Source organism: Pelophylax lessonae (assembly GCF_965119305.1).
Source record: "Pelophylax lessonae genome assembly, chromosome: 3".
NCBI lineage: Eukaryota > Metazoa > Chordata > Amphibia > Anura > Ranidae > Pelophylax > Pelophylax lessonae.
The window spans coordinates 477,933,679-477,960,952 of record NC_138770.1 but is presented as its reverse complement, the minus strand read 5'-3'; the positions used below and the strand labels follow the sequence as shown (position 1 = coordinate 477,960,952).

Below are 27,274 nucleotides of genomic sequence, written 5' to 3'. Positions count from 1 at the left end.
CAGCGGCATGCAGGATATCCGGCAGTGGCACACCAGGCTGGGCAACAGACAGTGGCACATCAAACAGGGCGGCAGACCGTGGCTCAGCAGGCACTGGATCAGCAAACACTGGGTCAGCAGGCACCGGAACAGCAAGCACTGGGTCAGTGGGCATCGGAACAGCAAGCACTGGGTCAGCGGGCACTGGAACAGCAAGCACGGGATCAGCTGGCACCGGATCAGCGGGCTGAGTAAGAGGCACCGGAACAGCAGGCACTGGGTCAGCGGGCACTGGGTCAGCAAGCACTGGGTCAGCAGACTGGGTAGTGGTCACCAGAACAGCGGGCACGGGATCAGCTGGCACTGGATCAGCGGGCTCAGTAGGAGGCACCGGATCAGCGGGCACTGGACCAGCAGGCTCAGTAGGAGGCACCAGATCAGCGGGGACTGGATCAGCGGGCACTGGAACAACAGGCATCAGAACAGCGGGCACTGGATCAGCAGGTTCAGTAGAAGGCACTGGATCAGCAGGCTTAGTAGGAGGCACTGGATCAGCGGGCTCAGTAGGAGGCACCAGATCAGTGGGCACTGGAACAGCAGGCATCAGAACAGTGGGCACTGGATCAGCAGGCTCAGTAGGAGGCACCGGATCAGTGGGCACTGAATCAGCGGGCACTGGAACAACAGGCATCAGAACAACGGGCACTGGATCAGCAAATCGACAAGGAGGAACCAGGTCAAGTTCCCTCTTAGCACTGACAAGAGATTCTTGGGTGGGCCAAAGGGAAGATAATCTCCCTCGTGGCCATTCACATCAAGGGGAAGAACTGGCAAGCAGATTTCCTCAGTCACCATCCAATAAAAGAAGGAGAATGGCAACTAAATCCCAAGATCTTCCAGTCAGTGGTCCAAATGTTTGGGCATCCGGAGATAGATCTGTTTGCCACGGGTCAGAATAGGAAGGTTAAAGGGTTCTTCTCCCTTGCACGGGCCAAAGGGATGTTCGGGCTGGATGTCCTAGCCCAGCCCTGGCAGTTCAACTTGGCCTACGCCCCCCCCCCCAACCCTAATTCCCAGAGTCCTGCAGAAATTGAGTCCGTCTCAGAATATGCGACTTATCCTAATTGCCCCTTGGTGGGCAAAAAGGCCATGGTTTGCAACCTTGAAAGTCATGTCAGTAGCCTCACCATGGCAACTCCCGAATCCCCCAGACCTGCTGTCTCAAGGACCAGTTCTGTGTCCAAACCCAGGATTTTTCCGTCTGACAGCCTGGTTACTGAGCGCCAACTCCTAATTTCAAAAGGTTGCTCAGAAATAGTAGTGGACACACTCTTGCCGAGCAGAAAGCCAGTCACTAGGAATATTTATATGAAAATTTTGAAAAAATTTTGTACGTGGCGTAGGCAAAAGGATTTTGCCTCCACTTCTATTCCTACGATCTTAGAATTCTTACAAGATGGAGTAGATAAGGGTGTGGCAACTAACACCCATAGGGTACAAATAGCAGCTCTTTAGGTATTTTTGGACACTAGTCTGGCAAAAGTGCCCTTGATCAAAAGATTTTTGTTGGCTAGACAAAGGGTTACCCCTATCGTTGAAGACAGGTTCCCCCCCTGGGACCTGACCAGGGTCCTAGAAGCATTATCTGAGGACCCTTTCGAACCCTTAAAAGGAAATCTCCCTTAACTTTTTGTCGTTAAAATTGGCCTTTCTGTTAGCCATTACAACAGCAAGAAGAATAGGGGATCTACAAGCTCTTTCCATAAAATAACCTTTTATGGTTATTTTCCCAGACAGGATTGTTCTATAACCAGATCCCCTGTATTTGCCAAAGGTAACATCTTCTTTCCACAGGACACAGGAAATAAATCTATCATCCTTTTGTGATAACCCCAAAAATAATAAGGAAAGGAAATTTCACAACATTGATGTGAGAAGATCTCTTCTCACTTATTTAGAGAGGACCAAAGACTTTAAGAGATCAAACCACCTTTTAGTCCTCTATTCTGGGCCCAGAAAAGGACTGCAGGCCTCAGAGCCTTCAGTTTCTAGGTGGATTAGACAAGCAATTACCACCTCTTATGAGGTCTCGGGTTTTCCGGCTCCAACTAAAATTAAAGCTCATTCAACAAGAGCCCTAGCTACATCCTGGGCCGAGAAGGCTGGAGCATCCTGGGAACAGATCCGCAGTGCAGCTACCTGGTCCAGTCACAAAACATTCCTGAAGCATTACCGGGTAGAAGTACTGTCTCAACAAGACCTAGCCTTTGGCCGAAAGGTCTTACAGGCAGTGGTCCCACCCTAAGGTAGGCCTATGGGTAATCTATCCTCTCATGTTGGGCCGTCCTGGAAGGTGAGAGGAGAAAACCTACCGTTAACTGGTAACGGTGTTCCTACGAGCCTTCCAGGACGGCCGGCCTACTTCCCGCCCTGTTAAAAGGGTGTGGTAAGAATGTATAACATAGGTGGTAAGTACCTATAGAATTATAAGAACACTTCCCTTGGAATTTGGTTGTGGAAGATACTTATTTACAACTGAGGGGAAAAGGAAAGGGTGGGGCCTTTTAACAAATTGTAATTGTTTGTGTTTCCGGTAGGGAGGAGCCTATCATCTTCCATGTTGGACCGTCCTGGAAGGCTCATAGTTAACCGGTAACGGTGTTTCTAACAGTAGGTTTTTTTTTTTTTACACACCCAACTGCCCTGGCATAACCTTTTCTCTTACGTCCTCTGACAGTCGCCGCCCACTCATACGGTCTTCACCAATGGGTATTGACCTCTTATCCACAGGAGCAAGCTAGGCAATAAGACTTGTTAAAAACAAAGTAATTTACATAAACACACCTGTAGGGGGCTGTCCCACTGGTCCAATAACCCCCCCCCCCTGCTATCAGCATTCCCAACTCAGTTTGTCTTCTGCCTAGTTAAGGAGTAAGATAGGCTACCCCTGTGGTGGGGCTACAGTCTCAGCCTTTCTTCTATTTTATTACTTTTATTTTCTGCAATGTGTTTTTCTTTGCACTACTAGCTTTTTATTTATTATGCGCTTAGTCGGTTCTCCGGAAGACTACAGCGTTTCTTCCTACAGGAGTCCTCCCTGCCGATAAACATCTTGGAACTGCGAGCGATCAGGCTGTGCTTGTTCCGATGGTCGGATCAGCTTCGGGGTCGCCCTGTGCGGGTGCAGACGGACAACGCCACTGCGGTGGCTTACATCAATCACTAAGGGGGCACCAGGAGTGTCCGGGCAGCCCAGGAGGTGACCAAGATTCTGGCTTGGGCTGAGACTCATGTCCCGGCGATTTCGGCGGTTCACATTCTGGATGTGGAGAATTGGCAGGCCGACTATCTGAGCCACCAGACCCTGCACCAGGGGAAATGGTCCCTCCACCCGGAGGTGTTCCAGATGCTGTGTGCGCGATGGGGAACCCCAGATGTGGATCTATTTGCATCTCGGCTAAACAACAAGGTGGGCAGGTTCGTGGCAAGAATGCGCGCCCCTCTGGCAGACGCCTCGGATACGCTGGTGGTGCCTTGTCATCAGTATCGCCTGATTTATGCCTTTCCCCCGATCCAGTTGTCCAGGTTCCTTCGCATGTTGGTTTCGGAACCGCAGTTGGTGATTCTGGTGGCCCCAGACTGGCCACGCCGGTCTTGGTACGCGGACAACATACAACTGGTAGTCGAGCCTCCGTGGCGACTCCCCTTACGGGACGATTTGCTGTCTCAGGGGCCGATCTTCCATCCTGCTTTACGGTCGCTGGCTTTAACGGCATGGCTGTTGAAAGCCAGGTCCTGAGAGACAGGGGTCTCTCCTCAGAGGTCATTCCTACCTTACTCAAGGCTAGGAAAGCCTCGTCTGGTAAGATTTATTACCGTACATGGAAAGCTTATTTTGCCTGGTGTGAGTCCAGGGGCTTCTCTCCTCTTTCATACTCGGTGGCAAGAGTGTTGGCTTTCCTCCAGTCTGGTGTGGACCAGCGCCTTGCGTTGGCCACAATTAAGGGCCAGGTATCTGCACTGGCTGTCCTTTTCCAGCGCCCCGTGGCGTCTGATTCTTTGATTTGCACCTTCATTCAAGGTGTGCGTCACTTGGCCCCTCCTCGAAGGGAGCCCTAACCTCCATGGGACTTGAACTTGGTTCTGTCCGTGTTACAACGTTCCCTGTTTGAAAACATCAGGGAAATTTAGTTATCTCTGCTGTCTAAAAAGGTTGCCTTTCTTGTAGCGATCACTTCTGCTCGCAGAGTGTCGGAGTTGGCATCCTTGTCTTGCCGCTCCCCTTACCTTCATAGGGATAAGGTGGTCTTGCGACCTAATCCGTCCTTTCTTCCAAAGGTGGTTTCTGATTTTCACCTTAATGAGGACATTGTTTTGCCTTCGCTCTGTGCGAATCCTAAGCATCCTAAGGAGGTTGCTTTGCATTCCTTGGATGTTGTCAGGGCGATCAGGGTTTACCTGTCGTCGACTGAATCCTTTCGGAAATCGGATTATCTTTGTCCTTCCTGAGGGACCTCGGAAGGGTATGGCTGCGTCTGCGGCGACCATTTCAAAATGGATCAGACAGACAATTGTACATGCCTATTCGTTGAAGGAACGGGTACCGCCCTTCCCTGTCAAGGTGCACTCTACCAGAGCGATGAGTGCGTCCTGGGCCTCCTGGCATCAGGCTTCGGTGGCCCAGGTGTGTAAGGCTGCGACTTGGTCGTCAGTGCACACCTTTTCTAAATTCTACAAAATTGATCTTCTGGCATCAGCTGATGCCTCCTTTGGCCGCAAGGTTCTCTGTGCGGCAGTACCGTAAGGGGACCCTGGTTTTATTGTGTCCCTGGCTGTTGGGGTTGTTTATCCCTTTGGTTATTTACTTTCCTGGGTTGTTTGCTCCTGTTGAGCTTTTTTGTTACCCAGAGGGTCACCTTTCTGTTAATGGTAAGGTTCCTTTCTCTGTTGTGGGTACTGCGTTGCCTTTCTGACGGTTGCGTTTCCCACCCCTCATGTCTACACTGCTTTGGGACATCCCATTGGTGAAGACTGTATGAGTGGGCGGCGACTGTCGGAGGACTCAGAGAAATTAATTTTACGGTAAGATTTTACAAAAATTCCATTTTTTTTTTTGGTTGAAGTCAAAGGCAAACCTGTGTGCCTAGTTTGTGGTGATGCATTAGCAGTAATGAAAAAAGCAAATCTGGAGCGTCATTACAGCTCAAAACATGCTAAACTCAGCGAATTGGGGGGCCAATTGCGCCTGGATAAAATCAATGCTCTTCAGCGGAGTTTGGAATCACAAGAAGCCACTTTCACTAGACCTCGTTATGACAGAGACAACGTTATTCAGACGAGTTATGTAGTGAGTGAGCTAATTAGAAAAGAAGTTCAGGCCTCATGTAGAGGGAGAGTGTTTGAGAGAGTGCATGGTTGCTGCTGCGGTGTTTTTAGCACCAGACAAAGTAAAATTGTTTCAGTGTTTGTCTCGGAGAACCATCTCAGAACAAATTACTGACTTAGCACAAGATATTGAAAAAACATTGAAGGATTCTGCAGGAGATTATCATTTTTTTCTCTCTGGCTTGTGACGAGACAATGGACATAACAAATACTGCTCAACTGGCTGTTTTTGTTCGTGGGATAACTACAGAGTTTGACATACGAGAGGAACTGCTTTCACTGGAAGCTATGCATGACACTACAAGAGGTGAGGACTTGTTTGAGAGACTTGTTTTATCAATGGAAAAACTTGAGCTAACATTTGAAAAGTGAAGTGGCCTTACTACAGATGGAACTCCAGCAATGGTTGGCTCACAAAAAGGGTTGGTTGCGTTTGTCAAGAAAGAACTGAATCGTCTCAATCTTGATCCAAATGATTATATATGCCACTGCATCATACACCAAGAAAGTCTCTGTGCACAATCGTTGCGATTCAACAATGTGATGTCAACTGTAGTGTCATGCATAAATTTTATCAAAACCAGAGGGCTTAACAGCCGCCAGTTTAAGGAGTTACTGAGTGATCTTGACTCGGAGTATGGTGATCTTGTTTATCACTGTGAAGTGCGGTGGCTGAATCGCGGGAACATGCTCAGGAGGTTTTATGAGCTGCAGAATGAAGTCAAGCAGTTCATGGAGATGAAGGGAAAATCTGTCATGGAACTCACTGATAGCAAGTGGCTGTGTGATCTTGCATTCATGGTGGACATTACCAAGTACCTCTCAGAGCTGAACGTCAAGCTGCAGGGCCCCAACCAGCTTCTCAGCTCACTGCTTTAAAACGTTAAATCATTTGAAGGTAAATTAAGGTTGTGGAAAGTGTAACTCCAGAAGAATAGCACAGTGCATTTCCCCACTCTGGAAGGACAAAAGCCTTCTACGACACAAAAATATGCTAGTGAATGTGCAAAACTAATTGAGGCATTTAATGATAGATTCAAGGATGTGAAAAGTAAACAAATGGAATTAAATATCTTTGCTACACCTTTTAATGTGGAACCAGCTGATGTGCCTGATAACCTACAACACAAAATAATTCAGCTGCAAAGCGATGATGTGCTGAAAGCTAGGTACAACAACCTCCCACTGCTTGAGTTATACAAACATTACATAAGTAATGATGAATTCCCAACTTTGAGAAGACATGCATTAAAATATGCATCTGTGTTCGGAACAACTTACTACTGCGAACAGTTCTTTTCAAAACTTACCATCGCTAAGAGTTGACTGCCCTCCAGACCGATGAAAAGCTGGAAAACCAGCTGCGCGTAGCAACATCATCAATATCAGCTAATATCACACACCTCACCAAAGAGAAGCAGTTCCAGCCATCACATTAGGGGTGAGTTAATTAAATGTTTGACCAAATAACAGGCTAATTTTTAAGTTGATCATTTTGTACGGCCCCCGAATGATGTTACAAAAATCCAAATGGCCCTTGGCAGAAAAAAGGTTCCCCACCCCTGCCTTACGAGGTCCCTCAGGAAGGACAAAAAGGGCATCTGACTTCCTGAAAGACTCGCCAACCGCCAGGTAAACTGTGATCGCTCAAACCACATCCAAAGAATGCAAGACTATTTCCTTAGGATGATTGGGCTTGGGACAGAGTTAAGGCAGCACGATGTCTTCATTCAAATGAAAATCAGAAACCACTTTAGGGAGAAAAGATTGATTTGGTCGGAGTAATACTTTATCTCTGTGGACCAGCAGATAAGGTGAACGGCAGGACAGCGCCGGCAGTTCAGACACCCTGCGGGCAGAAGTGATAGCCACCAAAAAGGCAACCTTCTGAGATAATGAAAGCCAAAAAGTCTCCTGAATGTTCTGATAGGGAGGTTTTTGAAGAACAGATAATACCAGATTTAGATCCCACGGAGGTAGCGGGGACCGCCTCGGAGGAGCCGTATAGGGCACCCCCTTAAAGAAGGTATGAATCAAGACATGTGTATCTATCGGGCGTTGAACATATATCGCTAAGGCTGACACTTGGCCTTTGATAGTGCCCAAAGCCAACCACTGTTCAGCCTATTTTTGCAGAAAGGGCAAAACCCTAGCAACTGAAAACAAGCAAGGGTGCACCTTCAGTGATTTGCACCATGAAATGTAAGATTTCCATGTACGATGATATATCTTCCTGGTGGTCGACTTCCTAGCTTTCCAAGAGCATAGGAATCAAAGTCAGCAAGACCTATAGATCAACACCTAGCTTTCAACTGCCATGTCGATAAAGCCAGCAACTGTAAAGCAGGATGAAAGATCGGACCCTGAGGCAGTAGATCTTCCCTGAGAGGAAGTCTCCAAGGAGCATCGGCGACCAACTTTACTAGGTCGGCGTACCAAGACCGGCGAGGCCAGTCTGGAGCCACCAGTATGACCAGAATCCCTTCCACCTCTATTCTGCATAGAAGCCTCGGCAGAAGTTTCAGCGGAGGCAACGCATAGATCAGCCGATACCGACCCCCAAGGAGCCACCAGTGCGTCTGTGACGTCGGCCAGAGGATCTCAAGATCTGGCTACGAACCTCTGCACCTTCCTGTTGAGACGAGAAGCAAACCTATTCACCTTGGGTGTCCCCCACTTGACACACAGGAGATGAAACTCATCCTGATGTAGGGACCACTCTCCTTGATCCAACACCTGACGACTCAGGTAATCTGCTTGCCAGTTTACCACACCTGGGATGTGCACAAAAAAGAGGGCTGGGAAAAACTTTTGGCCACCTCCCTGGCCGCCAAGACACTCTTGTTGCCCCCTGGTGATTGATGTAAGCCACAGCCCTGGCATTGTCCGTTTTAAATCCGAACTGGATAATCTTGCAGACGAGTCGTCCAGTGGCTCAGACAAAGCTTTTTTGCTCTGAGCTCCAAAACATTTATCAGTAGTTCGGACTCTTCTACTGTCGACGTTGCCTGGGCACAAAACGTCCCCAGCACCCCGCCCGAGGCCGACAGGCTGGCGTCCCTGGTTACCACCGTCCAAAACAATGGGAGGAAGGACTTGTCCTGGCATAGTGCTGGAGAGTGAAGCCACCATAACAGCGTAGCTCTGGTGTTGCGGCCAAACCAAATCAAATTGTCTAAATACTTTGGATCCTTGTTGCATTTGACCAGAATCTCTTGTTGCAAAGCTGGTATGGAACTGAGCAAATGGAACTGCCTTGAAGGCTTATACCATCAGACCCCAGGCCCGCATGCAAGTTCACAGAGCGGACGGATTGCTTGCCAGCAACCACCAAATCGCCCCCTGCAACTTATGCAGCTTGTCCCGGTGAAGAAAGACCCTCGCCAAGGCTGAATCCAGAGTTAGACCTAGATAAGCCAGTCTCAAGGAAGGTATCAGGGCTGATTTCTTGAAATTGATGGTCCACCCGAACTCCTTCAGGGAGCTGACAGTGATCGTCAGGTCTCCCATCAGGACTGAATGACAGTCTGCTCTCAATAGAAGATCGTCCAGATACCCCAGTACCGCAATCCCCCCTTGGCGCAACAATGCCAACGCCGGGGCCAGTACTTTGGTAAACACCCTGAGAGTGAAGAGAGACCAAAGGGTAACGCTACAAATTGATAATGTTCCTCTGCTACGGCAAAGCGTAGAAACCGCTGGTGACCAGCTTAGATGGGGATGTGTAGATATGACCTTGATATCTATGGAGGCCAAAAAGTCTCCCTGGTGTAGACGCCACTACCGTTTGAATGGACTTCATGCAAAACCTCTGTACCCGCACAAAGCGGTTCATAGCCTTGAGATCCCAATTGGACGCACTTAGCCCTATTTTCTGGGCACAGTAAACGGGTTTGAATAAAACCCTTTAAAGCGTTCCTGAGAGGGAACTGGTACAATCACCCCTTGGGACAGCAGATCTTGTACCACCTCCCATAGATCACTTAACCAATTTAGCCCCAGCCCTATTTCGGACACTTTTTTTGTTTACAAGTTAAAACCAGTATTTTTTTCCTAGAAAACTACTTAGAACCACCAAACATTATATATATATATATTTTTTAGCAAAGACTCTGGAGAATAAAATGTCGGTCATTGCAATATTTTTTGTCACGTGGTATTTGCGCAGCAGTCTTTAAAACGCCATCTTTTTTAAAAATCACATTTCACTGCATTTAAAAAAAAATACTAAACCGTAAAGTTAGCCCATTTTTTTTTGTATATTGTGAAAGATGATGTCACGCCGAGTGATGGTGACAATGGTGACACCCCCGTGGGATGGTGACAAACTACGGTCAATAGAGATCTCAATAGGCGACTCTTTAAATGTAACGGTTACCAGTTTAGAGTTAGAGTGTAGCTCTTTTTTGTTAATTATTGCCCACGCTCTGACGATCGCGGCGATACCTCGCATGTGTGGTTTGAACAGCGATTTCATTCGCGGCTCGACTTCCGTATACGTTTTTTTTTTTTTGCGCGAGCTAACGATGACGGTGGCGGCTAAAATTATATTTTTTTTCCTATTTATTTTATTTTTTTTTTAACTTTGTTACAGGTTTTTTAAAAAAAAAATCTGATCACTTTTATTGCTGTCACAAGCAATGTAAACATCCTTTGTGACACCAATATGTAGTGACAGGTACTCTTTATGGAGGGATTGAGGGTCTAAAAGACCCTAGACCCCTCCACTACACTTCCATGTATGCAAAACGCTGAAAACGGCGTTCTTGCATACAGCCGTTTTTTAAATTTGCCGCCTTTTGCAGCATAGTAACCCGGAAGTGACGTTATGGACGCGGCCTCCGTGTTACGTCATCGGAGACTCGATAGAAGCCGTTTCCGGCTTTGATCAAGACTCCATCCGGCGGACGTGGCGGCTGGGTGCTCGGGGCTCCTGGTGGGACAGGAACCCCGAGCAAAGTCACAGAAGGTGGCGGGAGGGGGGGACGTCACCTCCCGCTCACCCGGGTTACGATCGAGCGGCTCCCGAGCCGCATCGGTCGTCACCGACGGAAAGCCGACCGTCGGCTGTAAACCACGGTACCGGGATGGTGCCTCTAGCTAGAGGCATCATCCCGGTATAACACCGCAGTTTACCGATGTGTATATATACGTTAGTATGCGGTAAGTGGTTAAACGGTCTGGAGTTAAGCGTGATTTACCTGACCATGGCTTCTTGGAATTCCCAGAAGACCTGAACGGCTTCCCTTTTTCTTGTGGCCTGGAGGTACGAATAAGCCTCTTATGAGCAGTGAAGGAAGGCCCCTTCTATGACGTGGTGCCTTGCCCTTAGAAGACTAAGGAAGAAGAGTTCTCCTCCCCCCCCCCCCCCCAAGGTCTTTGATCAACTCCTCAAGAGAGGATCCAAACAACCTCTCCCTATGGAAGATCTGTCAAAGCCTTTTTGGAAGCCTGGTCTGCGGACCAGCTTTTCAACCACACCATGCGTCTAATCGAAATCCCCACTGCCGACACTCTGGCCACTAGGGGAGCCGCATCCAGGGACGTATCACATATGAACACAAGGGCTTGAGCCATCTGGTCCATTAGATCCAGCATTGCTGGGGGGAGCTGCTCAGCTTCCAAATTACCTCTTCGTAACTTCACTAATTCAGAAACCGACTGTGACACCATGACATTCACAAATATTGGTTTCAAAATGGAACCCGCAAGCACGTGCAGATGGCGGGAGAGAGACTCCACTCGCCTATCCACAGGGTCCACGAAGGCCGGGGATTCTTCCACCGGAACCACAGTAGACTTAGCCTGGAGGAAACTGGGGGTCCGCGAAGGCCGGGGTTTCTTCCACTGGAACAGTAGACTTAGCCTGGAAACCGGGTCATCCACCTTAGGTAGCACGGTCCACCTAGTGGAAACTGCATCTGCAAAAGGGTAACGACATTTAAAGTGCTTAGGCACCACTAACATGCTTGATGCTCCGCCATTGTTAATTGACAATCTCGTCAAAAAGTTCCGGACAAGGAAACACCTTGCCCGATTTTCTGGATTTGCAGGAGCCAAAAGATAACCGACCCCGGCGCTGTAGATTCATCAGCCAATTTTGAAGTTTCCCGCACTGAAACTATAAATGCTTCACCAATGAGCGTTCCTGCGCACTTTGGCAGACCAGGACAGGTTCTCTTCACCATTAGAATGCAACTACACCGACCCCCCTCAGGGTGGAATTTGTCTGTGGCGCCCAAGTCTGCCTTAGAGTCTAAGGAAACTACCGAGGGAAATGAGGGCAGAGGGCGTTTGCCGCTAGCACGGCTTTTATATACAAAATCTACCTTAGACACAAGGCTTTCCAGGACTGTCGTAATTGCAGACATGGGCTGCGACTCAGAAGGTTCCGCAGCAACTCCTAGGGGGTCTGTAGGTGAAATGGTACCCTTGGACTCCATATTCCCCTGATTTAAAAAAAATTAAGGGTCACTTAAGTCGCTAAATCGCAATCCCACAGCTAAATTAGCGGTATGCCCAATGCCAATGAAATACAAGCCGATAGCAGAGTCTATTGAAAGTAAAATGTTCCTTCACAGGAAATGACAAGCCAGCCTGTCATAGATAGATTTTTTAAGTTACATGCCATTGGCCTGTCCAGCATAGTGGACTACAAGAAAATGGCTGCCCCATGTATTCCTATGGGGATTTAACAAAAAATGGCTGCCTATTCAATTCAATAGGAAAAGAAAAAACATGAATCTACAGCAAAATGGCGGCCCCAACAGCTTGCTATGCGGTCTCCCGGACCCCCCGAAGGGGTCCCAGACAAGCATTAAAGCATCAAAGGGGCCCTAGAAAGAGATCCCACCAGGACAAGGCCACCCCCCGAAGAGAAAAATCCTTATGTGGGGGTGCTGGCAGCCAGGTGGTACACTGTGACTCAGGGTATTCAAGGTCGATTGCGTCCCAGCAAGACTTTTCCACTTGCAGGCTCGTCCCCATCCATCGGGAAACTGTCGTGGCGAGGCCTAGTTCTGGACTATAACCTGCTCATGCTCGTTGGCCAGGCTGGGAGACGATAAGGATCTAGAATATCCAGTCTGAAACCACAGCCGGCTGTTGCTTGTCGTTCTCCAGGAACTCTAACTAGTGAAAATAAAGAAAATCACACAATATAACAATTTTCCCTATTAATAGCTAAGACCGAAGTCCCAGTAGGGAACTAGGTTCTATTCATAAACTAGGCAGAAGCAAACTGGCTGCTGTAGCAGAGTGTTTGGGGTTATGCCTGCAGGAACAGCCCCCATAGGTGTGGTAAAGCTTTTTCCTGCCTAGTGCCTATTGCTGATTGGAGGAGCATAACCCAATGGTCTAAGAAGATATGGAGCTGCGTCTGTCGATGAACCATGGCAAAATCCTGTTTTCTTGCAGTACTATACAAGAGACAGATCCCTCCCCTGAGTCTTGCTGGGAGTTGGATAAGTTCTATGGGGGATGCAGCTTTCTTTTTTGCCAGTGACCAATCATCTGAATGAACACCGGTGACTCTGTCACCTAAATTCAATTAATCTGGTGTGAAGATGGATATTGATTGTCTATGATGAAAGCTGTGAAAGCAGGTAAAATCAAGAAGTTTGATTTAAGGGTCCATGCACACTGACTTAAAAAATGCTGCTTCTAGAGGAGAGGTATATGGGGGCAGGTAGAGAGTACTCACTCATTTTTAAAGTATTACCAAACCCACAACAGTAAAATCAGTCTGTATATACTTTAAAGCAGGGCTCAAAATTTCAAATCCTGGGCTACTAGCCAGGGCTTAAGAGTTACTTGCCACCAGTTGCCCTTACCCTGGCCTGACCCTAATTCCGCCCCTAAACACAGCCTCATAAATTATCATATTTTATCTAGATTATACACAGTACAGGAGACCGCCAGAAAGACTGCAGACATGGTACAGGAGACAGCCAGAGAGACTGCAGACATGGTACAGGAGACAGCCAGAGAGACTGCAGACATGGTACAGGAGAGAATCAGAGACTGGAGAGATGGCACAGGAGAGAATCAGAGACTGGAGAGATGGCACATGAGACAGAGACTGGAGAGATGGATGCTTCTCCCCCTCCTCTGTGTGCAGGCATGGCCAGACCCAGACTCCTCTGTTTACTTTCCCCCCTCCCTGACCCCTACTCCCTTGTCCCTGCACAAACTTCTACCCAGTAGGCTGTTACCTTGAAGTCTCTCTTGCTGCCGACTCTTCTTCCTCCTCCTCGCTGCCCTGGGACACGCATCTTTTTTGCCGCCTCAAGTCCGGAATGTCAGTGAGCAGAGAATCCATGGGGCTGTGCTGGAAACTACATTTCCCAGCGTGCAGCGTGGCTCACAGCCCTCCATAGAGATGACTAGGGAGGCGGCTCCTGCGGCTTGTCTTAAGCCGAGCAGAACCGCCCCCCACCCTAGCCGAGCGGATCGGCAACCACCTGAGCCAAGCTGCAACACTCACATTCAAATAAATTGCACTCGCCAAATGCGAGCAGGCGAGAGGAAATTTTGAGGGCTGCTGTAAAGCATGCTTGTTATACTCACTGTGGAACCTTAGGGGTTAAACATCTGTATTGTGTAAAAAGGCTGTTTGAGCTGGTCCTTTCTGATCCTCCCCTTTTTTTACTGTCCTCAATCCATCTGCTGATGGAATATAGCCCTAGGAGGCACTCTGCACATGATCAGTTTGGTGTTCATTGCTTGAAAGGATTTTATTTCTTTTGGCGGTGCATGCGTTTAGCACAGGGCCAATCGGCACTGTCCTGACAAAGTCAGGGATCATGCAGCCTCAGCAGGACAGTCATAGAATGAAAACTCCTCCTCCAAGCTTTAACCAGTGCATGTCCAGACACTGTGAGAAATCACAAGACTGCTATACACTGCTGATGAGAGAAGGTATTTAGCAGTTTTATATTTACTAAAATAATTCCATTTTCATGTACTGTGGGAGTCCAGATAATAGTGAATGCAGGGTCCTGGGTTTACAACTTGATGATTATAAAATTCTTCCTGTCCCCACTTCTGTTGGTGAAATTGGAGTGGTATGAGCACAAAAGGATGGCAAGTATAGTCAACTGGTAGGGCTTCCTTAGAATTGAACACATTGCTTCATCCTACATAAACAAAGCAGGTTTTTAGTTTGCTACTTGAAGCGGTTGTAAACTCTAAAATAAGGCTTACCTGTAACTAGAGTATCTTCTAAACGTGCACCATTTAGGAGATATTTACCTTGCATGCAGCCACTGACGTCAGCGGCACATGTACTCTGAAGGTCCGGCATAACATGCCGAACCGAGTGCTCCCGCACGCACGCGCGGGAGTAACGTCATTGCGACTCCAGCCACTCACAGCATCGGAGCCCGCCAACCCAGAAGTAAGGCCGGACGAACATGTCAGTCCTCTCAATGGTAGCCGGGCTCTGCTGGAAGAGCTTCGTTCTAAGGTAAGTATATTCATAATGTGCTAGTATGCAATGCATACTAGCGCATTATGCCATTGTCTTGCAGGGTTTTTGTTTTGTTTTTCAGCGGTTTACTACAGCTATAAAATTTTCTTCTGATAATACACCATTTGTTTTATTTGAGATGTATGTTTCATTTGATATATTTCTTGGTAATAGTGGGTATAAAAATATAGTATTACCAGTGCCTTTCACTTTATATCATTACGTCATAAATTATAGGATGCTAAAGTTTTGCACCTAGCTTGTACAGGAAATTCTGTTATATGTAATATACAAATGTTAGGGTCCTGTTTTGAAACTTTCCTATTTGCGTTTCTACTTTGCTTTTATTTCTACTGTTTTCCTACTAGACTAAGTCTAGTTTATGGTCTTTATTTGTTAATGCAGGTTGGGCTCTTTAATTGTTTAAACACGTGCCAGATGAGAGAGCTTACGCTGGCAACTCGACTGTTGCTTTGTGAACATGCTGAGAAACTGTCAGCTGCAATTGCTCTGAAGAATCACCACACCAGACTTCCTAAACTGGTTAACTCTGCAATACAGCTGGCACTAAACAAAAAAATGTGTTCTGTTCCACAAAACCTTACTGCTGCTGATGTCTACTTTAGAGAGGTAAGTAGTTTTCCTTAGTACAGTTTTCTAAAATGTAAAATAATTATATGTTGTAATGTGCAGAGGAAAATTGTGGGGAATGGCAAAATCATTTATGATGGTAATTTACCAATATTAATATGGTAGTTGTGTTCCAGGGGGCCTAATTGGGAATCGTGGGGCCTTCTGGCAAACTCTCTGTAATATTTTTCAATATAAACTGCTGTCAATGTTCTTAATACAAAATATGCTTAAAGTATAACTAAAGGCAAAACTTTTTTTTTTTTGTTTTGGATAGAGTGGAGAGGGATTAGCACGTGGTCAGTTTTTCTTGCAGTCTGTGCCCCTCTTAGGAGATATGTCATCTCTCTTTGTCCTGTTTACTGTTATTATTGAAAATTAAGAAAATCCTAAATTTTCGGTTGTCCCACAGAAAAGTAATAGATGGAAAATCTTCCAATGGGGACACTAGTTCTAATAACCTGGGGGTCCCCAAGGATTTCCTCTCATTTCCTGTTTGGCTGTGGGACAGGAGTGAAGAGAATTCTGTGCAATGGGACACAAATGGTGAAGCAAAAAACTGTCAAGTTATAATGCTCCCTTGCTCTATCCAAAATGAAAAAGTGTCTTGCCTATAGTTCAACTTTTCAAAGTCAGGCAGCAGGAGAGCTGTCAGCATAGTGGATACACTACTTGGGACCCATAATGTGAATAAAAGGTAAAGTTTTTGTAACAGTATTAACTACCATAATACTTCATATTATAACCATCAATGTTTTTGCATGCATTTACTTTATATGGTAAGACAAACTTCTTTAAACTCCAGCTTCTTTTTATTTTAGAACTACAAACCTAATCTGCTCTGTAAGGTTGTATGGATTTGGTGATTTTCTACCACCTCACCTATTCGCTTAATGATAAATCTTATAAGTGATTGCAACCTTTTGTCTATAAAAGAATCTAGCCAATGCTGTTGCGGCTATTACCAATAGAATCAGTAACAAATGATAACTTGCTAAAAGATAAAGATCTAATTTATTTTGCAAAAAATAAACTTTAGATTAATAAATTATATTCAAATATAACGTAGATGATAAAATCTTAAAAGCAGTGATGTTACAAATACAGTGTTGCCAATGGACAAAGAAAGTTACAGTGAAAGGTAGACAAAGCAAAATAGATACATTACACAGAATAACCTTATGTTCCCATCATGTCCAGAGATTAAGGGGCTGAAGGACAGTTTGGCTGGCTTTTTTATACAACACTTTTGCCCCACTCCCACCTATCCAAGTAGAGACACTCCCTTCCACATATTAACAAGGTGGGGGGGGGGGAGGAGAGGGTTTTCATAAAATCTTACTACAGGGCCGCTTTAACACACAAGCTACCATTTATGGTCAAGTACTTCCTGTTCCTTTTCCCACCTCCTTTGAACTGACATCCCACAGAGTCCATAACTTATGCAACCAAATAGTCTAGAGAAGAGAAAATTTCACAGCTGTGCATCCATTTTGTTTATCAAAATGTCCAAGCAGTATTCTGAAACTCTAGAGTCAACCGAAGTTAAAAACATTGCAGGTCTCAAATCTCCATTACAGTACCTAACCAGAAACTCTGTCATTTGTGACTGCAATAACAACTTTGCATCTGGGGCAATTTTTAATTTCTCTTACGTCCTCTGACAGTCGCCGTCCACTCATTCAGTCTTCACCAATGGGTATTGACCTCTTATCCATAGGAGCAAGCTAGGCATAAGACTTGTTAAAAACAAAGTAATTTACATAGACACACCTATAGGATCTGTCCTACTGGTCCAATACCCCCCTGCTATCAGCATTCCCAACTCAGTTTGTCTTCTGCCTAGTTAGGGGTAAGATAGGCTATCCCTGTGCTGGGGCTACGGTCTCAGCCTTTCTTCTGTGTTTTATTACTTTTTATTTTATTAAAAGTATTTTCTTGCACTACTAGCTTTTTATTTGTTCCTGCGCTTAGTCGGATCTTCGGAAGACTACAGCGTTTGCGTAGCTGGGAGTCGGACTGGTCGTCCTGGTGTCCCAGGACAGAGGGCCTTATGGAATCCCAGCCCGCCATCGAGCGTTTAGCAGGCTATGCATGCGCCCTGGCCTCGCAAACGACCTGTCCCTGTCCTCAGGGACGAAAGCCCGCGAGGTAGCCACCTCGCTTGGACGTCTCAACCGCGGTTCCGTGCATTGCTAGAGTCCTGTTTGGCTGACGGCACCCCCACCACCTGGGGTGGGAGGCTTCCCGTCACAGAGAGGCACCCACGCCATCGTTGTACGGTGAGTACATTGTGTGGGGCCTCTATCTGGGGATGGCAGTCTGTTAGGTCTGTGTCATCCCCTCATGTCTGTTTGTCTGGGGCTCACACTACTCCCGGTCCCTGCGGGGGCTCGAACGCGTCCAGGACGCTCTGTGGGGGGTTATTGGGGTCCCTAACCTTGGTGGCACTATTGTGACAATGCTGAGTTCAGACGTGTAGGCGACCCGCAGCGGTAAACCTTCGGGCGCCATCTTGTGTGTTGTGTCTGGCTTTATACAGAGTGTTCGGTGGCCATTTTCCCAGAGCCTCCCATTGTTTTCTATGGGCAACCATTTTCCCTTAGTCTACATCCTGTTTAGCCTCTAGGGCGTGACCTCACTTCCTTTCTTCACATACAGAAGGATCGTTAGCAGCGTGGTAACACTTCTGGGGGTCTGTCCTTCCTGTTTTTTGGGGAATATCTCTTGGCTATCAGTTCTATTCCTGCCTGAGGGGGTTTTCAGTCTAGTCCCTGTTTGCAGTGCATTGCTGTGGGATCGCCGCTATTGCGATTTAAAGGGCCAGCGCCATACAGTTTTTATGGAGTCCCAGGACAGCAAATTCCCCCCCAGCTTTGGTGGATGATTCAGGTACGCCTGAATCATCTGCGATTACTGCTTCACTTGAGACTTTAGCGTCCAAAGTGGATCTTTTGATGTCTGAACGGGTTTCTAGGAAAAGGCCTAGGTTTTCTCACTCCTCTGATTCAGAGTCTGACATGGTTGCCATAGACAGTGTGCCCCTTGAAGGGTCTCAATCCTCCCAGTCTGAAGGGGAGGCAGAGGACGAGGAGGGGGATGATTCCCCCACTGGGACGGCCAGAGAACGCGCTGCTATGGCGGCGCTTATTACCGCTGTAAAAGATACACTGCATTTGGAGGATAAGCCCAACCCTCCGGGTAAGCGGTCCTCCTTTGGGACTCGCAGAACCCAGAAGGCGGCACAGGTGTTTCCTTGTCCCGCTGAGTTTCACAAAACGGTGAATGAACAATAACGGTGCCACATCGGGACAGATTTCGGGGGTTTTACTCCAATCTGTTCACTGTGCCCAGAAAGGAAGGTAAGGTACGTCCAATTCTGGACTTGAAAGCTCTGAACCGATTCGTGCGGGTTCAAAAATTCTTAATGGAATCCCTCCCTTCGGTGGTAGCCTCCCTGAGTCCGGGAGATTTCCTGGCCTCCATCGACCTCAAGGATGCGTATTTACACATTCCCCATATTTGAGGGTCATCGGAGGTGCCTCTGCTTCGCAATTGCGGAGGAACACTATCCGTTTGTGGCGTTACCTTTCGGTCTCGCTTCGGCTCCAAGGGTGTTTACCAAAGTGCTGGCTCCTGTTCTGGCCCTGTTGCTGGCGCAGGGAGTTGCGATCTTGGGATATCTGGACCATCTCCTGTTAAGGTTGAGTGCCAGTCAGAGCCTGCTACGCTATCTGTCCACTACGGTTGAGACGACCCAGGAGTTCGGGTGGACCATCAACGTTCATATGTTGACTTTGTCTCCTTCGGTTCGTCTCCCCTACTTGGGGATGGTCCTGGACTCCGCCCAAGCCAAAGTGTTTCTGCCGGACAAGCTCCGGACTCTGCAGACTGAGGTCAGGTACCTCAGGGACAGCGAATCCTCGTCACTCAGGACCTGCATGCGGTCCCTGGGATTGATGGTGTCAGCCTTCGAGGTGATACCGTTTGCACAGTTCCACACTCGATATCTTCAAGGGGAGATCTTGACCAGGTGGGACAGGTTCAATCCTTGGAAAAAGAGAATATCTTTGAGTCGCCAAGCCAGAGAGGATCTTCTGTGGTGGCTCCATTCTCCGGCCATGACGGAAGGGAAGTCTTTCCGGCCGTTGTTGTGGACGGTGATCACCACAGACGCCAGCCTATCGGGCTGGGGTGGCATACTGGGCACTATGTTTGCCCAGGGCACTTGGTCGGAGGAGGAATCCTCCCTGCCGATAAATATCTTGGAACTGCGAGCCATCAGACTGTGCTTGCTCCGTTGGTCTGATCATCTTCGGGGCCATCCTGTGCGAGTGCAGACGGACAATGCCACTGTGGTGGCCAACATCAATCACCAAGGGGGCACCAGGAGTGCCTGGGCGGCCCAGGAAGTGACCAAGATTCTGTCTTGGGCTGAGACACAGGTCCCAGCGATTTCGGCAGTTCACATTCCGGGTGTGGAGAATTGGCAGGCCGATTATCTGAGCCGCCAGACCCTGGACCAGGGGGAATGGTCCCTCCACCCGGAGGTGTTTCAGATGCTGTGTGCGCGATGGGGATCCCCGGATGTGGATCTGTTCACATCGTGGCTGAACAACAAGGTAGGAAGGTTCATGGCAAGAACGCGCGATCCTCTGGCAGACTCCTCGGATGCGCTGGTGGTGCCTTGGAATCAGTATCGCCTGATTTATGCCTTCCCTCCGATTCAGTTGTTGTCCAGGTTCCTTCGCAGGTTGGTCTCGGAACCGAACTTGGTGATTCTGGTGGCCCCGGACTGGCGGCGCCGGTCTTGGTACGCAGACATCATGCAACTGGTTGTCGAGCCTACTTGGCAGCTCCCGTTACGGGACGATCTGCTGTCTCAGATTCCGATCTTCCATCCTGCTTTACGGTCGCTGGCTTTAACGGCGTGGCTGTTGAAAGCCAGGTCCTGAGAGATCAAGGTCTCTCGTTGGCGGTCATTCCTACCCTGCTTAAGGCTAGGAAGGCCCCGTCCGGAAAAATCTATTACCGTACCTGGAAGGCTTATTTTGCGTGGTGTGAGTGCAGGGGCATTCATCCTTCTTGGATGCCACCTTCTTTTCGGTGGCGAGGGTGCTGGCCTTCCTGCAAACTGGTGTGGACCAGCGTCTTGCGCTGACCACGATTAAGGGTCAGTTGTCTGCATTGGCAATCCTTTTCCAACGCCCCTTGGGGTCAAACTCTTTGATACGCACCTTTTATTTAGGGTGTGAGTCACTTGGCTCCTCCTAGGAGAGCGCCTTTACCTCCTTGGGACTTAAATTCTGTCCTGTCCGTTTTGCAATGTCCTCCCTTTGAGAACATCAGGGAGATTCCTCTGCCTGTGCTGTCCCGACAGGTTGCCTTTCTGGTGGCGATCACATCTGCCCACAGAGTGTCGGAGCTGGCGGCTCTGTCTTGCTGCTCCCCTTACCTGGTGGTTCACAAGGATAAGGTGGTCTTGCGACCTAACCAATATTTCCTACCTAAGGTGGTGTCGGATTTTCATCTTAACGAGGATATTGTCCTGACTTCACTGTGTGCGAATCCCAAACATCCTAAGGAGTTTGTTTTGCATTCCTTGGATGTCGTCCTGGCGATCAGGGTGTACCTGGTGTCTACTGAATCCTTCAGGCAGTCGGATTCCCTTTTTGTCCTTCTCGAGGGCCCTCAGAAGGGTATGGCTGCGTTTGCGGCAAACATTTGTAAATGGGTCAGACAGACGATAGTACAGGCCTATTCCATTAGGGAACGGGTTCCGCCCTTCCCTGTCAAGGCACACTCTACCAGAGCAGTGAGTGCATCGTGGGCTTTCCAACATCAGGCTTTGGTGGCCCAGGTGTGCAAGGCGGCGACTTGGTCGTCTGTGCACACCTTTTCCAAATTTTACAAACTTGATGTTTTGGCATCAGCAGATGCCTCCTTTGGCCATAAAGTTCTGTGTGCGGCAGTGCCTTGACGAGGCTTTGGCCGGCCCCCGTCTGTTGCGGTTGTTTTCCCCCCTTTTTTGTTGTTTGGTTTCCTGGGTTGTTTGCTCCAGTTGAGCTATTTTGTTACCCAGATTTTTTACCTTTCTGCTCAGATAAGGTTCCTTTCTCTGACCTGGGTGTTGCGTTGCCTTTGTGACGGTTGCGCTTCCCACCCCTCATGTCTACACTGCTTTGGGACATCCCATTGGTGAAGACTGAATGAGTGGGTGGCGACTGTCAGAGGACTAAAGAGAAAACGTAATTTTTGTAAAATCTTACCATAAAATTCCTTTCTCTGAGTCCTCTGACAGTCGCCGCCCCCGCCCCTCTAGTGGGGTTTTTTTGGACTTTAACTGCTTGCTACCAAACTGAGTTGGGAATGCTGATAACAAGGGGGTATTGGACCAGTGGGACAGCCCTTATAGGTGTGTCTATGTAAATGACTTCGTTTTTAACAAGTCTTATGCCTAGCTTGCTCCTATGGACAAGAGGTCAATACCCATTGGTGAAGACTGAATGAGTGGACGGCGACTGTCAGAGGACTCAGAGAAAGGAATTTTACGGTAAGATTTTACAAAAATTCCTTTTTTTCACGATCATGTTAAAATCTGCATTTTTTTTGCCAGAAAATTACTTGGAACACCCAAATACTTTCTAAAAGTAGTGACCCTGTATAATAAAATTGTGGCAATTGCAATTTTATGCCATACTGTAGTAGCTCAGCTGTTTATCAAAAGCATATTTTCGGAAAAAATAAAAAAACTTTAAATGAATTCTAGTGCACATAAATACAATATATTACCAAAATATAAAATGGGGTTGCATTGAGTAACTAACCATGTAATCTATATAATATTTCTCTATCGTTCATTTACAGACACAGCTCCATATTTTGCTTGAACATTGGGTTACGCTGCCCCCTACAGGAGTAGGACACTAGGCAGGAAAAATCTTTACTACGCCTATGGGGCAGTCCCTGCATGCATACACCCACTCACTTTGCGATAGGATTCAGTTTTTCTGCCTAGTTTAGGAGTAGGACCTAATTCCCGGCTGGGACTTCGGTCTTAGTTTGTGATTATTTTAAAGGGAACATTTGTTAAAAAATTTAATTTTTTTAGCTAGGTATGTTCCTGAGAGATCTGCAATCAACAGCCGGACTGTGTTTCGGACTTGATTTCCTTGATCAGTGATGGCGAACCTTGGCACTCCAGATGTTTTGGCACTACATTTCCCATGATGCTCAACTACACTGCCGAGTGCATGAGTATCATCGGAAATGTAGTTCCAAAACATCTGGGGTGCCAAGGTTCGCCATCTCTGTTGTAGATCCTTAAGGTCTCCCAGCCCGGCCAGCAAGCGTGTGCAGGTTATAGCCCAGCACTAGGCCTCACCACGACAGAGCCCCAATGGACTGGGCTGGCCCGCGAGTGAAACTCGCCGGGATGCACACAACCTGGTTTGGCCTTAGTCCCAGCGTACCCCTTGGCCGTCAGCACCCCCACCCTGAGTGGCCATTTTCTCAGAGTCTGCGAATGCTGGAAAGCAGGGAGCAGCTAGGCCTTCACTCTAGTGAAGACTCAGGTACTTCTTCTTCCTGTGAAGATAACTTTTTTCTGCACAGCAGACCGATCCTGTTCTCCTCCATATTGAATGGTGGTATGTCTATTGGGGTCCCTGTAGATCTCGCACACCCTGCTATCTGCAGTGCTAGTGGCTGGGACTTTTAGTACTGCTGGTGAAGCTATGTGGGTTAGTTTTTCGCAGTTTTCTTGAAGTAACACTGCACTATTCCAGGGTTTATATGGGGTCCCAGGAACAAACTTCACCTACAGATCCCCTCCTTGCGGTTGCGGGGACCTCCGGGTCGCAACCCCTATCTGCCTTAACGGCGATTTTGGAAAACCTGGTGTCAAAGGTGGATTTGGTTACCAGTAGTAAAAAGTGCCCTATGCCCTCCCCTGCCTCTCCTGTATCCTCATATCCTGAGGTAGATATGGCCGCCGTGGACGCATGTCACCCTGAGGGTTCTGCGTCATCGCACTCGGTTGGCGAGGACGACCTATCATCTGCAGCCATGCGGGAAAGCGCACTGGCGGAGGCACTTATAGTGTCAGTGCGGGAAACTCGAAAAACGGTGGATGATTTTGCAGCGTCAAGGACGCAGGTGTCATTTGGCATTCGCAAATCCCAGAAGTCGGGCAAGGTTTTCCCTTGTCTGGAACTTTTTGACAAAATTGTCTCTGACCAATGGGGGCGCCTCAAACAGATGTTAGTGGTGCCGAGGCATTTTAAGAGGCACTATCCATTTGTGGACGCTGTATCCGCAAAATGGACTGTTCCACCGAAGGAGGACCATCCAATCTCTAGACTAAACAAATCTTATGTGGACCCGATGGAGGAGTCCCCATTCTTTACAGACCCTGTGGATAGACGGCTTGAGTCTGTCTCGCCACTTACATTTGATAGCGGGCTCAATACTTAAACCGATCTGTGTGATCACTCTAGTGTCCCAGACCATAACGGAATGGACAAAGTTACTAAAAAGTTATCTAGAAATAGAACAGCTCCCTCTCGGCCTGGCAGAGCTATCAGACTAAATGGTCCAAGCCATACTATTTATATATGATGCGTCGCTAGATGCGGCACCTCTTGTGGCCAGAGTATCCGTGGTGGGGGTAGCTATTAGACGCATGGTGTGGCTACAAAGCTGGTCTGCAGATCAAACTTCAAAAAAGGCTCTATCGCTCCTATTTACGGGGGACAGTTTTTTTGTATCCTCATTGGATGAACTAATCAAGGGTCTTAAAGGTGAAAGAGTACTCTTCCTCACTCCTCCAAGGGCAAGTCACTGCGTAATAGACGGGGGCCTTATTTTACAGTTCACAGGTGGCCTTTTTGTGTCTCCGGTACACAGGAGAAAGCATCCAAGCCATTTAGGTCTTCTGGGGGGTTCCAAGAAGACATGGTCAGGTAAGCCGAGAGCAGACCATAGAAACATAGAATGTGTCGGCAGATAAGAACCATTTGGCCCATCTAGTCTGCCCAATATATCTGAATCCTATGAATAGTCCCTGGCCCTATCTTGTATGAAGGATAGCCTTATGCCTATCCCATGCATGCTTAAACTCCTTCACTGTATTTGCAGCTACCACTTCTGCAGGAAGGTTATTCCATGCATCCACTACTCTCTCAGTAAAGTAATACTTCCTCATATTACTTTTAAACCTTCGCCCCTCTAATTTAAAACTGTGTCCTCTTGTGGTAGTTTTTCTTCTTTTAAATATGCTCTCCTCCTTTACCGAGTTGATTCCCTTTATGTATTTAAAAGTTTCTATCATATCCCCTCTGTCTCTTCTTTCTTCCACGCTATACATGTTAAGGTCCTTTAACCTTTCCTGGTAAGTTTTTTTCCTGCAATCCATGTACTAGTTTAGTAGCTCTTCTCTGAACTCTCTCTAGAGTATCTATATCCTTCTGGAGATATGGCCTCCAGTACTGTGCACAATACTCCAAGTGAGGTCTCACCAGTGTTCTGTACAGCGGCATAAGCACTTCTCTCTTTCTACTGCTTATACCTCTCCCTATACATCCAAGCATTCTGCTGGCATTTCGTGCTGCTCTATTACATTGTCTTCCCACCTTTAAGTCTTCTGAAATAATTACTCCTAAATCCCTTTCCTCAGATACTGAGGTCAGGACTGTGTCAAATATTCTATATTCTGCCCTTTGGTTTTTACGCCCCAGGTGCATTATCTTGCACTTATCCACATTCAATTTCAGTTAAATGGAGACCAAAAGACCAATCCAGATATACAGACAAATCCCCGTCTAGTTGAAGGGGCGCCTTCACCCGTAACTGGGGTGGGGGTACGTCTTCGCTGCTTTCCGGGATCATGGACCTTCTTGATTCAGGACAAATGGGTCCTTGAACTGATCCAATCGGGTTACAAGATCGAATTCAGGTCTCAACCATCAGACAGATTATTTCTGTCCAATCTACGTCTATCTCCAGATCGGTTAAGGGATCTACGAGAGGCGGTACAAGATCTGCTGTCACAAGAGGTGATTGTGCCAGTTCCCTCTCGGGAACGCTTTCAGGGGTTCTATTCAAACCTGTGCACTGTTCCCAGGAAAGAAGGCAAGGCTTTAAAATGATTTGTACGGGTACAGAAGTTTCTAATGGAGTCCATTCACACGGTAGTGGCGCGTCCCTATACCAAGGAGACTTTTTGGCCTACATCGATATCAAGGACGCATATCTACACATCCCTATTTACGCTGGACACAAGCATTTTCTTTGCTTCGCTGTAGGAGAAGAGCATTATCAATTTGTGGCGTTACCCTTTGGTCTCGCCTCAGCTCCCAGGGTTTTCACCAAAGTGCTGGCTCCAGAATTGGCATTACTGCGACAACGGGGGATTGCGGTACTGGGGTACCTGGTCAATCTCCTCTTAAGAGCAGACTCGCATTTAGTCCTGTTGGGCGACTTGACAATCACTGTACGGACTCTGCAAGAGTTTGGTTGGAACATGAATTTAAAAAAATCTGCTCTGGTACCATCTTCAAAACAGGATTATCTGGGTCTGACTCTGGACTCAGCTGCCGTGAGGGTGTTTCTTCCCCCTGGAAAAGCTGCAAAAAATGCAGAGGGCGATTTGTTTGCTATTCAGCAACCTGTCCTCCCTGCAGACTTGCATGCGAGCCTTAGGCCTGATGGTGTCAACCTTCAAGGCTGTTCCATTTGCTCAGTTACAAACAAGACCCTTACAAAGGGAAATTCTTGCACAAGTGGAACAAAGATCTAAAATCCTTGGACATCATGATTCGGTTGAGTCACAGCACAAAGAGTGCTCTTCTGTGGTGGCTTCCCTCGTTGGCCCTACGCCAACTTGTATTGGACCATGGTAACCACGGATGTCAGCCTGTCCAGCTGGGGAGGGGTGCTTGGGAAGTGGTGTGTCCAGGAGTCCTGGACCGTGGAGGAGTCCAGACTACCGATCGATATTCAGGAACTCCGAGAGATAAAGCTTTGCCTGAGTCACTGGACAAATCGTATACAGGGTTGTCCAGTTCAGATTAAATCGGACAATGCCATAGCCATGGCTTACGTCCATCATCAAGGGGGCACCAAGAGTGTTTTGGCGCCCCGGGAGGTGGCGGAGATCCTGAAATGGGCAGAAAACTTTGTTCAGGCCCTTTCCGCCGTGCATATGTCAGGAGTGGAGAACTGGCAGGCGCATTACCTGAGACATCAGGTGTTGGATCGGGGGGAATGGTCCCTTAACCCGGAGGCATTTCACCTGCTGTGTGTCCGGTGGGGGACACCCAACATTGACCTGTTAGCCTCTTGACTCAACAAGAAACTACAGAGGTTTGTAGCTACGTCTCGGGATCCTCTGGCCGATGCCACAGACGCACTGGTGGCTCCTTGGGGTCAGTATCAGCTGATCTATGCATCTCCCTGCTGAAACTCCTGCCGAGGCTTCTGAAAAGAATAGAGGTGGAAGAGATTCATAGAAACATAGAATGTGTCGGTAGATAAGAACCATTTGGCCCATCTAGTCTGCCCAATATATCTGAATCCTATGAATAGTCCCTGGCCCTATCTTATATGAAGGATACCCTTATGCCTATCCCATGCATGCTTAAACTCCTTCACTGTATTTGCAGCTACCACTTCTGCAGGAAGGTTATTCCATGCATCCACTACTCTATCAGTAAAGTAATACTTCCTTATATTACTTTTAAACCTTTGCCCCTCTAGTTTAAAACTGTGTCCTCTTGTGGTAGTTTTTCTTCTTTTAAATATGCTCTCCTC

General features: G+C 47.6%; 1 protein-coding gene across 2 annotated transcripts in view; it reads left to right on the top strand.

The window, feature by feature from the left end:
• Positions 1 to 27,274, top strand: part of NUP133 (nucleoporin 133) — an 899,557-nt gene that overhangs the window by 491,831 nt on the left and 380,452 nt on the right. For both annotated transcript variants that reach the window (XM_082249111.1, XM_082249110.1), the window contains exon 14: positions 15,239 to 15,463. In XM_082249111.1, the coding sequence (XP_082105237.1) occupies positions 15,239 to 15,463 (225 nt within the window). The remainder of the gene's footprint in view (positions 1 to 15,238; positions 15,464 to 27,274) is intronic.